A 16,869-nucleotide genomic window follows, 5' to 3' on the forward strand; every position below is an offset into this window, starting at 1 on the left:
CCTGTTGTAATCTGAGGTAACCCTCTTCACTGTCCACTATACCTCCAATTTTGGTGTCATCTGCAAACGTGCTAACCGTACCTCTTATGCTCGCATCCAAATCATTTATGTAAATGACAAAAAGTAGAGGACCCAGCACCAATCCTTTTGGCACTCCATTGGTCACAGGTCTCCAGTCTGACAAACAACCCTCCACCACCACCCTCTGTCTTCTACCTTTGAGCCAGTTCTGTATCCAAATGGCTAGTTCTCCCTGTATTCCATGAGATCTAACCTTGCTAATCAGTCTCCCATGAGGAACCTTGTTGACCGCCTTACTGAAGTCCATATAGATCACATCTACTGCTCTGCCCTCATCAATCATCTTTGTTACTTCAAAAAACTCAATCAAGTTTGTGAGACATGATTTTCCACGCACAAAGCCATGTTGACAATCCTTAATCAGTCCTTGCCTTTCCAAATACATGTACATCCTGTCCCTCAGGATTCCCTCCAACAACTTGCCCACCGCCGAGGTCAGGCTCGCCGGTCTATACTTCCCTGGCTTGTCCTTCCAGCCCTTCTTAAACAGTGACACCACGTTTGCCAACCTCCAATCTTCCGGCACCTCACCTGTGACTATCGATGATACAAATATCTCAGCAAGAGGCCCAGCAATCACTTCTCTAGCTTCCCACAGAGTTCTCAAGTACACCTGATCAGGTCCTGGGGATTTATCCACTTTTAACTGTTCCAAGACATCCAGCACTTCCTCCTCTGTAATATGGACATTTTGCACCATCTATTTCCCTACATACTATATCTTCCATATCCTTTCCACAGTAAATACTGATGCAAGATATTCACTTAGTATCTCCCCCATTTTCTGTGGCTCCACACACAGGCTGCCTTGTTGATATTTGAGGGTTAACCTAGAAGTATTTAGTATCTGGAGCAGTAAGTTTCAATAATTTAAGCACTTAGAAGCTGAACAGATTGGTTCTTTGACAAAATGGGATGGAGTGGGGGGTGTAAAGCACAGGAATACACTTCTTTTTATCTGCAGAAAAAGGTGACCTCGGGGTGCATTTTTACACAACACTTTTTAAAGGTAGTAGAACAAATTGAAAAGGCTGTAAAAACACATAGGATTGCTTGCCTTTATCAATAGAAGGAACAAAGTACAAAAGCGAGAACGTTGTGCTAAATTTTAAAACTCCTGTGAGGCTTCACTGAAGAGTTTTACCCAATCCTATGCACTGCACATGTTAAGAGGGATTGCATCAATGTCTTGGAGAGGCTGCAGCAGACACTTAGTCGAATGATGTGAGGCATGCAAGGCTTAAGTTATAAGAGTAGATTGCAGAATGTGCATTTTCCTTGAATCTCACTGAAATCAGATTTGATAGATTCAAAATCAAGATATTGATAGATTAAATAATGAAAGCTATTTCTATTGGCAAAAGAGTCAGTGACCTACCAATAGGTTTGAGTTCCAGATCATTTAGTATCACTATATTCAACAGGTAAGAGTTCCAAATAACCTGGAAGCCATGAATTTTAGATTATTGACAAAAATCAGAGTCAGTATGAGGAAAGTTTCTAGCCACACAGCATATTCTGATTTTGTGAAAGGGCCACAAAGCAGATTCAATATTGACATTTAAAAAGGAATTGATGAATACCTTGTTTTAAAGACTTGCTTGACAAATGTGGGTGTTGCTGGCTGGACAGACATTTATGCTGAAGGGAGGGGAAAAGAGCAATGCTCAGCATTGTGATTAAAAGATAATACTCCAGGCATTTTTCAGAGACTCAAATAAGGCCTAATTAGGGACAGTTAGCGTGGCTTTATGCAGTGCAGGTCATGTCTGTCTTATTAATTGATCACCTTCATCAACTCACTTCAATGAAGGTAGAGCAGAGAATGTTGTCTGCATGGATTTTAGGTAGGCTTTCCCCTTTGTAGTCTCTTTGAGAAGATTGAGATGCGTGGAATCTATGGTGACTTGGCTGCTTGGATTCAGAATGGGCTTGCATATAAAAGGCCGAAGGTAGTGGTGGAAGAGTGTTTTTCTGGCTAGAGGTCTGAATAGTGGTGTTCTGTGGGAATCCATTCTGGGACGTCTGCTTGTCATATAAAAAATAAATTCATTTGGATGAAAATGTAGGTGGGTTAGTAAATTTGCAGACACAAAAATTGGAGAGTTGTGGATAGTGTAGAGAAGGTTGTCGATACCGCAGGATATAGATCAGCTGCGGAGACGGGCAGAGAAATTATAGATGGAGCTTAATCTGGGCAAGTATGAGGTGCTGCACTCCAGTGTTAAGAAAAAGCTTTGGAGAGGGTGCAGAAGAGGTTTACCAGGATGCAGTCTGGATTAGAGGATATGAGCTATAGGAGAGCAGAGAGAAAATTGGGGTTGTTTTCTCTGGAGCAGCAGAGGTTGAGGGGAGACCTGATAAAGTTGATAAAGCAGAGGCACCGGTAGATTTGACAGTCAGAATCCACACCACCCCACACCTTTTCCTGGTGCATTGAAATGTCTAATACTGGAGGGCAAGCATTTAAAATACAAGGGGGAAAGTTCAAAGGAGATGAAGGGCAAGTTTTTTTTTAGTGGTCTGAGTTGAACACATTGCTGGGGCGGTGGTGGAGGGAGATAAAATAGGGGCATTTAAGGGACTATTAGATAAGCACATGAATATGCAAGGAATGCAGGGCTATGGGCCACGAGCGGGCAGCGTGCATTAGTTTAATTTGTAATCATGTTCAGCACAACATTGTGGGCCAAAGGGCCTGTTCCTGTGCTGTACTGTTCTATGTTCTCCTCTGACCAGCTGCATTGCTCCATTCATATTTCTACCATTCACAGTTTCTATGTTGGAATTTATATAATACACTTGTGATATTGCGAGATATGTGTGAACACTAAGTTTTTCAGGCTGACAGCCTTGATATTTCTGTTGGTGAGGTTGTTCTTGAACCATTTGATTTTGCTTTTTCTGTCCTGTTTTCTGTTAAAGATCTAATTTTGGCAGTCCCGATTTGCTTACCACAGCTGCTCTGAGCACAACTGTCCATTTATCAACATGTTCTCATTGATTTCAATGATTCACTGCCCATTTGCTAAATTTTTCCTTATGGTTGTGGGGCTTCATTTGTGTAGATAAAACTCAACTTCCTGAATATAATGGCACTTAATCGGAGTACCATTTTTTTGACACCAGTCTCTGACGTGCACACCATTGAAATGGGTTCACTTTCTGTGATGCCTTATGTTGGTGCTTGTGTTGGACATTCCAATTGGGTTTGTGGTCTGAAGGAGGGCTTCCCCAACTCCAGTACAGGAGCAAATCACTGCAGATGCTGGAATCTGTACTGAAAACAACCAATACTGGAGGTCTGAGCAGGTCAGACAGTTAACCATGGAGAGAGCAAGCTAACATTTCGAGTCTAGAGGACTCCATCAAAGCTGAAGTGAAGTGTGGAGGGGGTCAGCATGTGTGCCATAGGTGGTGGACGGGGAAGCAGTTGGTGCTGGTGAGGTGTACAGTGCTGATGGAGGAAAGATGTTAATAGTTTAGGTTAAGTGATCAGAATGTGAGAATGGCAGAACAGTGTGCCTAACTACCAGATTTGAAAGAGAAGACAGGCCCATTAGGGTTGGGGGGAGGGGAGAGAGGACATGGTAACTGAATATAACAAGTAAAACTAAAAGGGAAGAAATGGGAATAAGTTCACAATCTGAAGGTGTTGAAATCAATAAAAAGTCCAAAAGACTGTAAAGTGCCTAGTCTGAAGAAGAGATTTTCCTCCAGTTTGCACTTTGAATCAGTGGAACACTGCAGTATGCTAAGGACAGATGAGTGGACATAAGCAGGGTGCTATATTGAAATGACTGGTTGCGGGAAAGTCCGGGTCATGCTTGCGCACATACTGGACGTATTCTGCAAAGCGGTCATCCAGTCTGCATTTAGTTTTCTCCAATAAAGAGTAGGTCACATTGGATGCAGCAGATCCAATATACCAGATTGGAGGAGGTAGAGGTGAAATACTACTGCTCAGGCCTTTGGAAGGTGAGCAGGTACGAGTTGCACCTTCTCTGGTTACATGAAGGTATATTGAAACTTTCCAGTTTCCTAACCTTAACTGCGTCCAGTTACTATGGATGTCCAATCCCTCTATATCTCCATCTTGCTCCAGGACAGTTTGTTAGCTCGGCTTGTTCCTTGCCCCCCCTTGTCCTCACTTTTCATCCCACCAGCCTCCGCATTCAAAGGATCATTCTCGACTATTTCAGATAACTCCAGCAGAATACCAGCACCAAACACATCTTCCCCTCTCCTCCTGCCTGCATTTAGCAGGGATCGTTCCCTCTGGGCCACCTCGTCCATTCCATAACCACCAGCACCACCCGTTCCCTTCCCATTTAAACTCAGGTGCAAAACCTGCCCCTTCACCCAGCTCACAATCCAAGGGCATAAACTATCTTTCCAGGTGAAGCAGCATTTCACCTGTCCCTCCTTCAATCTTGTGTATTGTATTCGCTGCACCCAATGTGGCCTACTGTATATTGGAGAAACCAAACACATACTGGGTAACCGCTTTGTAGAACGCATCTGGTCTGAGTGCAGGTGTGACCCGACCTTCCCCAAGCTGCTCTTTTCAACTGTGTCCTGCTCACATGCCCACTTAACTACAGTGTTCCAGTCCATATAGTGCAAACTGGAGGAACACCATATCTTCAGACTAGACACATGACGACAGCCTTCTGGGCTAAATATTGACCTCAACACCTTTTTAAATTGTGAACCGACTTCCATTTCTTCCCTTTTTTCTTTAATTTGTGTTCTCTGGCACCATGCTCCTCCCCCACTCCTGAGACTGTCTTCTCCTTCAAGCCTGGGAGTTAGACACATTGAGTGCTGGTGTCAAAAAGAATGGCAAAACAACACTCCACCCTCTATAGCATAAATGCTTATCCCTCCAGCTCTGAATAGTCACATAGACTCAACATTAGCTTGCTCTCTCTTCATGAATGCTGTGTGACTCGCTGTGATCTTCAGTATAGATTCCAGCATGGTCACAAGCCAAATTCTAGAATTGCAGTCACCAAGCCAGCAACAGCTTCAGTGAAGCTCCCTTGATCAAGTTAGCAGCTGCAAGCCCCCTTTAAAATGATTGTACTTTTAATGGCCATCAAGGCATAATTGATATTGAGGCCTAATTCCTGCTCTTAAAAATCTAGGTTTTTGATCTGTTGGCACCACTTCTGTTCCTGCTTTCACAACTCTCCCTCCTTCAGTCCTACAGTTCTTGCAATGGGCTAACTGTCAGTTTTTTTCCACTTTCTTCTTTTTCAAGCCATGGAAGTAGGTCACAGTATCAAAAGATTTGGCAAGTATCACCTATGGGGTGTGACAAAATCCTTGATTTGAATCCAAAATCCTTGATTTGAATCAGAGTCTCTCTGGTTTCTTGTAAGAGTGCCTGCACCTAAACTTTCAGTAGCAATGTATGTGTAGAGATTAGGAATGGACAGCATCATTCTGAACAGTGATGCCTTCCATGAAAGCATATGTTAGTGATTTTCACTTTCAGTTGCCATGATTTTTTTAAGCTTCACAAGTCCAGATTTGCTGAAGTAGATAGTTTAGAAAATGAAAGGGAGGTGAGATAAATGTAATCATGTTGCATAAACAAAGGTCTGTGTGGGTAAAACAGATGGAATTTTTCCCAGTGACTCTTGATCTGTTCTTTCCTTACAGTGATTACGCTGCAGATGAAATAACTCATTGCATTCGACCTCAAGATATCAGGGAGCGGAGGGCTGTTATAATACTACGGAAGTAAGAGCTTATCATTTTCTTTTGAGTTGCACTTTTTAACACCAACCATTGTGCTCTTCTGTTTGCTGAATTTGTTTTTTTAAGTGTTTCTATCCCTTTTCATTGTAATTCTTGAATAACTAAAAGAATGAGATATGAAGCTAAAGAAGTTGGTTTTGCCCCTGATCACAAGTAGAGTTTTCGGTCAGTCATAGATGTACAGCATGAAAACAGGCCCTTCAGTCCAACTCGTCTATGCCGACCAGACATCCTAAGCTAATCTAGTCTCATTTGCCAGCGCTTGGCCCATATCCCTCTAGGGCAGCATCCGAGGAGCAGGAAAATCAATGTTTTGGGCAAAAGCCCTTCATCAGGAATAGAGGCAGAGTGCCTGAAGGGTGGAGAGATAAATGAGAGGAGGGTGGGGAGAAAGCATTGTCTCCATATCCCTCTAAACCCTTCCTATTCATATACCCATCCAGATGCCTCTTAAATGTTGTGATTGTACCAGTCTCCTCCCCCTTCTTCTGGCAGCTCATGCCATACACGTGCCACCCTTTGAATGAAAACATTGCCCCTTGGGTCCCTTTTAAATCTTTCTCCTCTCACCTTAAACCTATGCCCTCAAGTTTTGGAACACCCCCCACGCCGGAAAAGACCTATCCACGTACCTCGTGGTTTTATAAACGCCTATGAGATCATCCCTAAGCATCTGACACTCCAGGGAAAACGGCCCCAGCCTATTCAGCCTCTCCCTGTAGCTCAAACCCTCCAACCTCTGCAACATCCTTCCTGTCCTATTTTGCCTTTCCAAAATGCAGCGCAAGTTTTTTTTTAAATGTTAGACTTGCAATCCTAATCATGGTTTCAATTTCTTGAATTGTTTACTCAGTCTTTCGCTCGTGGGGATAGAGACGGTAAATGCAATGGATGTTAGTCTAGATAGAGAGCCAAACATCATCACTGTGCTGTCCACTTAGTTGCAAACGTCATTGGAGACTCTTGAGTCAGCCGTAAACCCACATCATCTCTCATTAGTATCAGACATTTTGCATTTAATCCATCTGCCTCTGTATGTCTTGTATTTTGTTTCTGCTTGTGAGATATGAGCCTTGCTGTCTAGAAGAATTTTAGGATATACGAGTAGAAGGAGGCCAATCAGCCCATTTTTGTCTGCTCTACCATTTAAAGAGATCACGTGATCTAATAATCTTAAACTCCACTTTTTTGCCCTTTTCCTATAACTCTATTCCCTTCTAAGCAAAAGTCTGTCTACCTCAGTCTTCATTATACTTAATGATCCAGTCTCAACAACTCTAGTTTAAAAAAAATGCACAGATTTGCCATCCTCTGAAAAAAAATTCCTCCTCCTCTGCATCTTGTGTAACTCCTAATTATGCCCTCTAGTCCGAGACTCTCCCATAAGAGAAAACAATTGGCATATCTATACTCAGTCCCTTAAGAATCTTGTTTCAATTAGATTGCTCTTCATTCTTCCATATTCCAATGAGTACAGGCCTAAGCTCTCTTGAAGCTCTGCTCGTAAGGTAGTCCCTCTATATTCTGCATCAGCTTGATGAACCTTCTCCAAACTCCAATTTCAATGTAGCTCCTTTTAAATAAGGGGCACAAAACTGTTCGTAGCATTCCAGCTATCCTGACTAGTGCTTTGTACAACTTTAGCTAAAACGCAATTCCCTTTGAAATAAAGGCCAACATTTCATTTGCCTGCCGCTTTACCCACTGGACTTGGATGTTACATTTTTGTTTTTGAGCAAGGACTCTTAAACACCCCATGTTGTTTCTCCATTTAAATTATATTCAGCCCATCTGTTCTTCCTGCCAAAGTGCATAACCTCACATTTACCCCATATTCCATCTGGCAAAATTTTGCCCACTTGCTTAAACTTTCTATATCTCTCTGCAGATCCCTTGTGTCATCCTTTTGGTCTCTGTGGAGTTTGCACATTCTCCCTGTATCTGCGTGGGTTTCTTCCCACAGTCCAAAGATGTGCAGATTAGGTGAATTGACCATGTTAAATTTGCCCATAGTGTTCAAGGATGTGTCGTTAGGTGCATTAGTCAGGGGTAAATATAGGGTAGGGGAATGAGTCTGGCTGGGTTACTCTTCAGAGGGTCGGTGTGGACTTGTTGGGTCAAAGGGCCTGTTTCAACACCTGGAGGGATTTTTTGATTCTATGATCCTCACCACTTCCCTTCCTACCTATCTTTATGCATAGCCTTTCATTTTCCTACATTTATTCCAAGTCAGCCTGGTGTATGACATGAAGGGGACATTTGCAGGTGATACTGTTCCCATCTGTTTCCCTCTCCCTTCTAGGGAGGTAGAGGTCACTGATTTGAACCGTGCTGTCGAAAAGCCTTGCTGTGTTGTCACAACTGATATAGAGGTGATCTACACTGCTCCTACTGCATTGGGAGTTGGAATGAGTGAATGTTGGAAATGGTGGTTTGGATACCAGGTTCTTGCATTGTATTGGGCTTGCATTAGGCAAGGGGAGAGTATTCTATTACAGTCCACATTTGTGCCTTGTAGATGGTGGACAGCTTTTGTATAGTGTGACAATGCTATGATTTTAAGAGATGTTTTTATCCTTGTATTATAAAGAAAGGTTGCGACAGAGTTGCTGAGCAATCTGCTCAAAGCCAGTAGTGTGAACAACTTGAGGCCTTTTTTCTTTGAGTAGTTGGAATAATTGAAGCTGCTGAATGGGTGAGGTCAAGCTCTTGCTGAACTAGAATTTTTAGTTCCAGTCTTCTGCAGTTGCTGGGTCTTGAAGCTGGATGTGGAAACTATTTTTTTTATTCCCCCCCCCCCCCCCCTCTCTGCTGAAAGCTGTGATTTTCTTCGTGTTGTTAGAATTGCATGTGAGACCATCTGTTTTACGGAATTTGTTTTTGCCAAGGATGTATTTGAGATGTTACTATGTTGAAACAGTTGATCAGTTGTGTGTTTATATTACATTTTTTAAGCATTTCAATGATTACAATTAAGCCAATTCTTCTTATTTTGTCTGTATTTTAACTGTAGTGTAAAAAGTGTTTTGCTTAATGTCAGTAGTTTGACCAATCAAATTGCATCTGAAATGCAACACCATATACATACCTTGAAAATAAGAGAAAGTTGTGGTCTCGGCTACCTTAATATATTTTGAGGGGGTTTGGTCTGGTCCGTAACAGGGAGTCAGATGAGTTAATAGCCTAGCCTCTGATCTGCTGTTGAGGTCACAGTCTGTATAGCTGCACAGTTCAGTTTCTGGTCACTGATAACTCCCATGACAACGGTGGGGAAATTGGTAATAATAATGCCATGAAAAGCCATGAGGAAATGGTTAGTTTCTCCCTTGAAGATGGTCATTGCTGAGCTCCTATGTGGCACTAATGTTACTTGCTACTCCCCTCAAGCATAAATATTGTTCAGGTTTTGAAATATATTTACAAGGACTGTTTCAGTATCTGAGAGATCATGAGCATGATTGATTTCCAATAACTGCACCATCTTCCTTTATGCTGCATATGATTCCAAATGGCAGAGAATTTCCCCCAATTGATGCCAGTTTTGCAAGGGTTCTTTGCCATTCTCTACTAAATGCTATCTTGATGTCAGGAAGATTCATTCTCACCTTTCCTTTGTAGCTCAGCTCTTTTGTCTATGTTGGGACCAAGGCTGTAATGAGATCCCCATGGCAGAAACCAAACTGTCATTTGAGCAGGTTACTGATTAGTAAGAACCACCTGATAACACAGTTGATGAACCTTTCCATCACTTTGCTGATGGTGAATACACTAAAATATGAATTGCTGTGGTTAAACTTATTCTGTATTTTGTGGACAGTACACAACTTATAATGTGGAATATTGCCTCATTAGATGCCAGTGTTTTAGCTGTATTGGAACACTTTTTCTAGGGACACTGCTAATTCTATAGTATATTGAGACAATTAGTATTATTGCTGGAATAGTAGCCTCTGCAATAGCCACTGCTTTCTGCTATTTCTTTATCACCCCAGAGTGAATTAAATTGGATCAAAACTGGCATGTGTGATGCTGAGGAGGTTGAGGTAGATCATCCACACCAATTGTGGTTGAAGATCACTGCAAATGCTTTGGCTGTTTCTTTTACACTTTACTGAGCTTCCCCATCATTAAGGGTGGGGATATTTGTGGAGTTGGTTCCTCCATTTGGTTATTTAATTGTCCACTACCACTTGTAACACATGTGGCATGATTGCAGAGCTTGGATCTAATCTGTTTGTCAGCCTGCAGCACCTCATGCATGCCCAGTTATGAATTGCTGGATCAGCTATTGATTCATACAGCATAGAAACAGACCCTTCAGTCCAAACAGTCCATGCCAAACATGATCCCAGACCTTTCCTATTCATGTATCCACCTAAAATGTCTTTTCAGAGAAGTTGTAATTGTACCTGCATCCACAACTTCCTCAAAGTTTATTTCATGTGCACACCACCCTCTTTTTAAAAAAAAAACAAAAAAAATTTTCTCATACCTCCTATATCTTTCTCCTCTCGCCTTAAAAATGTGCCCTCTAGTCTTGAAATTCCTAATCTTGGGGAAAAGACAACTACCATCAACTCTATATCTGTACTCATTATTATTTTATAAACTGCTATCAGAGCACCTCTCGACCTCCTAAGCTCCAGTGGAAAAAGGGCTATCCAGCCTTTCTTTATAACTCAAACCTTCCATACCTGGCAACATCCTGTAAATCTCTTCTGAACCCTCTTCAGCTAGATAAAGCCTTCCTATAAATCAAACTCTATCCCATTTTAGTTCAGTGTTAGTGCCATGCAACACACTGAAGGTGAGATATTATCTCCCCAAGGATTGTTAGTGATCATCCCAACTCATACTGTCATGTACATATTTATCCATGACTGGTAGATTATTGAGAATGTAGTTGTAGGATTTTCCCTGTTTAGTTCTATCTGCCACAGACATAATCTAACAGCTTTGTTCTTTAGGATTCAACTAGCTCAGTTACTTGTGCTACCAAGTCATTCTTGGTGATGAATTAATGTATTTTATCTCCATTACAGCCTGTGGCATTGCTGCCATTGATGGATGTTCTGATTGCTCTCCATTATAAGAGTACTGATCCATCAGCTGTACTGAGTGCAAAAGTTGATAATCAGCTGGAGATTTCCTTACTCATGTTCGACCTGATGACATGAGACTTGATGAGTCCAGAGACAATATTAAATATTCCCTCCCACGTACCATTATGCACCTGCATCTGGTGGTAGGCCATAATCAGGCACAATAATGGTGGTGAGGACTGAGGTATGTGCAGTGAACTAGTATTAGACAGTCAGGCTTACAATGGTCATGCGGGACAGCTCTCCTAATTTTTGACAGATTCCTAGATGTTAGTAATGACAACACTGCAAAGTGATAATGCTGATTTACTGTTGGCATTTCTGCTGCCAAGGTCAATCAGTTTTATACAACAGAGTTGCTTTCTAGACCATTTCAGAGGGTGTTTGAGTTAACTGGCTGGGTTCTTATTGTCATCCCGTTTCCCTATTCCCATATTAGTCGAAGCATACATAGTATGGCTCTACCTCCATTTTTGTTCCATGCCATGGAGACAGTGTGATCACCCATGTACACAGACATGAGATCTTGGTCTTCTCTCAAACAGCAGATTCTAAAGGAATTATATAGTCACTTACAGGAAGCAGCATCCAAATAAGGTCACATCTATATAGATTGAGTGACCGTTACAATCAGCGATCATCAACAGTAAAGCTTAAGTCATCTGGCATTACACATTGGATAGTCCTCACCTCGTTAACTGGCATTATACAATGGATATTCATTACCTTGTTAAACCACTACCCTTGCCTCATTGATCAAATAAGAACTTGCAGTAAACAAAGTCATGCTAGCTGAGCCTTTGTCACGCAACCCAAAACGTAACTCTTTTCCCTACTGCTCATACTTTATACACTTTCTCATTACAACAGTTGACTATGGTTATAGGTCACAATTAAGTTAGCTTTTAATTACAAGTTTATTGATTAAATTAAAATTCTACCAGCTACCTTTGGGATTTGAAACCACATGTACAGAGCAATACCCTGAGGATCTGGATTACTAGACCAGTGATCGTACCATCATGCCACCACCTCCTGACCGTGTGTGTCTCCACAAATACATGCAAACAGTGTGTCTCATGAGAATGTTGTCTTAAGAACCTGTACTACACACTACCCTGGTGAGATTTGATGTTGTGAAGTTCTACACCAGTCATGTTCAATGACCAAATTTGCTCAGTTGTGTAATTTTGTTTTCTGTTGCATCTGTACTTTGCTTCACAGAACAAGGACAGATGCCCCACGTTTGGAGTCAAAATTATTAACTAGCTCAGTGTTACCAGTTCACATGTCTAACAGACAGTCCAACAGTGACCGATACCAAGTGGTACTAAAACAGAAACGGTCTCATCGGAAAGCAGATCCAGATGCTGCACACAGGTAAGAAAGAGAACGAGTTGTATAGTGAGCAAGTCACGTGCTGGGGAATATCAGTGAGTGTTCTTTTTTAAGCTTTCCCACAGTAAATGTGTGAATGCATTGCATGATATGTTCTTGATGGACAATGGGTCCGCTGGAGTCGGTTATATTTTAGAGCATCCAAATTCTCAACAATCAGTCACATTTTTATACATAGTAAAACAAAGTACAGATGAATCTCGATTATCTGGCATTGATTGTCCGAATATCTGATTATCCGGCAAGATCGCAAAGTCCTAATGCTTAGCTAAACTGTTATCCAGCATTCGATTAACTGAATGAAATTCTCCCTGCCTCGGATAATAGAGGTTCCTCTGTAGCTGGCTTGTGCTCAGCAGGATTCCATAATCAGCAATGAAAAGTATTACCATTTAATTTGTTTTGTTGGACAAGGTTCCCCATGGGAGACTGGTTGGTTAGCAAGGTTAGAGTTCATGGAATGCAAGGAGAACTTGCTATTTGGATACAGAACTGGCTTGTAGGTAGAATACAGAGGATGGTGGTGGAGGGTTGTTTTTCAGACTGGAGGCCTGTGACCAGTGGAGTGCCACAAGGATCGGTATTGAGTCCATTACTTTTTGTCATTTACATAAATGATTTGGATGTGAACATAGGAGGTATAGTTAATAAGTTTGCAAATGACGCCAAAATTGGAGGTGTAGTGGACAGCAAAGAGGGTTACCTCAGATTACAACGGGATCTTGATCAGATGGGCCAATGGGTTGAGGAGTGGCAGATGAAGTTAATTTAGATAAATGTGAGATGTTGCATTTTGGGAAAGCAAATCTTAACAGGACTTGTACACTTAATGGTAAGGTCCTAGGGAGTGTTGCTGAACAGAGACCTTGGAGTGCAGGTTCATAGCTCCTTGGAAGTAGTCACAGATAGGATAGTGATGATGTTGTTTGGCATGCTTTCCTTTATTGGTCAGAGCATTGAGTATAGGAGTTGAAAGGTCATGTTGCAGCTGTACAGGACATTGGTTAGGGTCCCTTTGGAATATTGTGTACAATTCTGATCTTCCTATCAGAAAGATGTTGTGAAACTTGAAAGGGTTCAGAAAAGACTTACAAGGATGTTGCCAGGGTTGGAGGATTTGATCTACAGGGAGAGGCTGGGGCTGTTTTCCCTGGAGCGTCGGAGGTTGTGAGGGGTGACTTCATAGAGGTTTATATAATTGTGAAAGGCATGGATTGGATAGATAGACAAGGTCTTTCCCTGGGGTGAGTGAGTCCAGAACTAAAGGGCATAGGTTTAGGGTGAGAGGAGAAAGATATAAAAGGGACCTAAGAGGGCAACGTTTTCACGCAGAAGGTGTGTATGAAATGGGCTGCTAGAGGAAGTGGTGGAGGCTGGTACAGTTGCAACACTTAAGAGGCATCTGGATGGGTATATGAATAGGAAGGGTTTAAAGGGATATGGGCCAAGTGCTGGCAAATGGGACTAGATTAGGTGGGATATCTGGTTGGCATTGCCAATTTAGACTGAGGTCTTTTTCCACACTACATCTGACTCTAGTTGAAGAGTAAATATTCTTAGAGATGTGAAGAACTTATTGCTCCCCTTTTTAAAAAATACTCTGCAATCTTTTATGCCCCCACTTTAGGAGATGAGTTCCCTCTTAAATCCCTTATTTCAAGGGGCCACCTTTTAAGTTCGAATGCAAGGCAGTGTCAGCATAGTTTGTGCTGTTCCAAAATGGTGCTTGAACCCACTGTGAAGATAGCCATTCTCAGTCAATTTATAATGGGGAATAGTGTGTGTTGCTGGAAAAGTAAGGAAAGCTTTCCTTACCTGTACCTCTAGCAATGTCATCTACTGCAGCTGTTGCACCTGATGTGATCTCCTCCATATTGGGGAGACAGGATGCTGCCTTGCAGATCGTTTCAAAGAACATCTCTGGGACACCCGCACCCATAAACCCCACTGCCCCGTGGCTGAAGACTTTAACTCCCCCTCCCACTCAAAGACAAGCAGGTCCTGGGCCGGCTCCACTGCCAAACCATTACCACCTGATGCCTGGAGGAAGAATGCCTCATTCCGCCTTGGGACCCTGCAACCAACTCGGGATAAATGTGGATTTCAACAGCTTCCTTGTTTTCCCCTCCCCCCTGACGTTATTCCAGTTTGAAACCTCCAAGTCGGCACCGCCTCCTGACCTGTCTATCACTCTTCTCTCTTCTATTTCTCTCCCACATCCCCCATGTCAATTCTCCTCCTTGGATGCTGCCTGATCTGCTGTGATGGGAACAATTTGCCCTCTTTTACTTCCCTGAAAAGTTACTGACAGCTGAGTAGCAATGTTGGCTGAGTTGAGGATTGAATTTGATTTGTAAGATTCACGAGGATCTTACAATCTGTCAATACTTTGTGTACACAAGACATGGGGTCCAAATAGGCAAGACTTCATATAGATAGAAAAGATCCCACGAGGTCAGCAACCCGCAGAGAATTGTCAATTCATGATTTAACTTATTATACAGCTGAGCATGTCTTAAAGATAACAACGCCTATGTTATTGGGAATGATGTGGAATGTTAACGTGAGCCTTGTTTCCTTTTCAAAGGCCAAGAATTTTAGAGATGGACAAAGAGGAGAATCGGCGATCTGTGATTTTGCCAAAACACCGCAGGAGGAGTGACTGTGCTTCAGAAAATTACTGGAGAAAGACACACGATTGTGTGGATGATGAGGATGAGGAGGGTGATGATGGTGGAGGAATAGATAGTCCAGTTCGAAAAGTTAAAATGCGACGACACTGATTGGGAAGGGAAGAGAAAATGGAACTTTAACTTGAAGGCTGATGGACAAAAGTGCACTACTCAGTTCGAAATGGAACAGCTCAACAGTAACTGCAAATTCAAAGAGGAAAATGTTTTTTAAAAATACAAGAAAAAGGATTTTATTGAACTGAGGTTAGAAAACGGCAGGAGATTGCCATTAGTTTGCAGGCAGGTGGCCTCTGTGTTTCATTCTACCTTTTGTTATTGGGTAATGTTGTATAGCCTATTTTCCCTTCTTTGTTTTATGTATTTAAAACCCAAAAAAAACATGCACATCTTTGTGCGTGTGAAAGCAAAGTGTTTAAAAATATATTAATTAATTTTCTTTTTAAAAATGAGAAGCTACTTTTTTTGTTGAAATGAGAAGCAGCCACTGTATCATGGTATCATGTGCTTCTTCAAACTTCAGCGCTTCCATCGTTAGGGTTGCAAAGTCCCTAAACTTTAGATATATTGTTGCTGAGGAACTCTGAGGAATTTATTTCCGTATAGGGGAAGGAAAAACACAGTTGTGTTGACTTGTAACAAAGTTGTACAGTTCTGAAAAGACAGTTTAAAATGTACGCAAATGATTAAAAAGTTATGTAAATGAAAATAGGTATTTTATGTAAAAAATAAAATAAAAAAACTTTTAATTTGGGTAACTGTCAAAAGGAGAGTTTGACTGTCAACAGGGTCTTTACCTTGGATGCTTACTTTATTTCTTGTACAGAAGCTAAATTTGATTAAATGCAAAGCGCACCACTTTAACCTGTGTGATTTATGTCTAAATGTATTTTGAATTGAGTTGATTTTTAATGCAATGAATAATATGCAAACTAAGTTTTTTGATCAACCCTAGTCAAGAATGTTATGACACATCTGTGGAGCAGGTCTGTCTTGAACCGAAGCCTCCAGGTTCAAACCATGTGGAAAGTATTCTAAAGCTGGCAACCGTTTGATCCACCCCTTTGCTTGCTTGGGAAGAGGATTATTTTGCTCCTGTATGTTAGTTACTTGTTTTTAAAAAATGTTAATGCTGCTTGAGGACAAGATGGGAGTCAGCTGTAAAGATTCTTACTTAGATAACAATAGGTTGATGACTAGATTGGGTCAGCCACAACTCTTACCATAGTTGATAATTAATACTGTTTGTTGGTATTGTCATTTGAGTGGATCTCAGCAACTTGGAAGAATGGAAATTGAGATGAAATCTGTGTGACTTCATGATAAATATTTTTGCTGTCTATTAACTGCTTCCTGGGTGTATAGTTTGCCATGTTTTCCAAAAACTTTTTTTGACATGTTTTAAGTGTTGTTGGACTACAGTAATGGGTGTTGAGTGCAGCTATTATGTACTAACATATGCTGTTAGATATTGAAAAGAATATTGTTTAAAAACAAAGTATTCACCTGAAGCCTGAAATGAGAAGTTCTGATAGAAGGCCATAAGATATGGAACAGAATTGGGTTATTTGGCCCAGTGAGACTGCTCCCTCAATCGTAGCTGATGTGTTTCTCAACTCCAATCTTTTGCCTTCCACCCATAACCTTTGGTCCCCATTGTGATCAAGTACCTATGTCTTAAATACAGAGGAACTTCGATTATCTGAACAATATGGGCATCTACTATCAATTGGATAATTGATTATTCGGATAATTGATTTTACTTTAAACCAAATGCTGATCTAATGTTGTGCTCTACCGAAGAATTTGTTTAAATCTATAATTTTAAT

At 41.3% G+C, this 16,869-nt stretch overlaps 1 protein-coding gene across 1 annotated transcript in view; it reads left to right on the forward strand.

Moving 5' to 3' along the window:
• alkbh5 (alkB homolog 5, RNA demethylase) overlaps nt 1-15,904 on the forward strand; it is a 37,263-nt gene extending 21,359 nt beyond the window's left edge. Inside the window, exons 2-4 of the mRNA XM_043711625.1 lie at nt 5,752-5,832; nt 12,177-12,332; nt 14,938-15,904. Of these exons, the coding sequence (XP_043567560.1) occupies nt 5,752-5,832; nt 12,177-12,332; nt 14,938-15,133 (433 nt within the window). The 3' untranslated portion in view covers nt 15,134-15,904. The remainder of the gene's footprint in view (nt 1-5,751; nt 5,833-12,176; nt 12,333-14,937) is intronic.
• Nucleotides 15,905-16,869: the final 965 nt, after the last annotated feature.

The sequence above is a fragment of the Chiloscyllium plagiosum genome, chromosome 21, assembly GCF_004010195.1.
Source record: "Chiloscyllium plagiosum isolate BGI_BamShark_2017 chromosome 21, ASM401019v2, whole genome shotgun sequence".
Lineage (NCBI taxonomy): Eukaryota > Metazoa > Chordata > Chondrichthyes > Orectolobiformes > Hemiscylliidae > Chiloscyllium > Chiloscyllium plagiosum.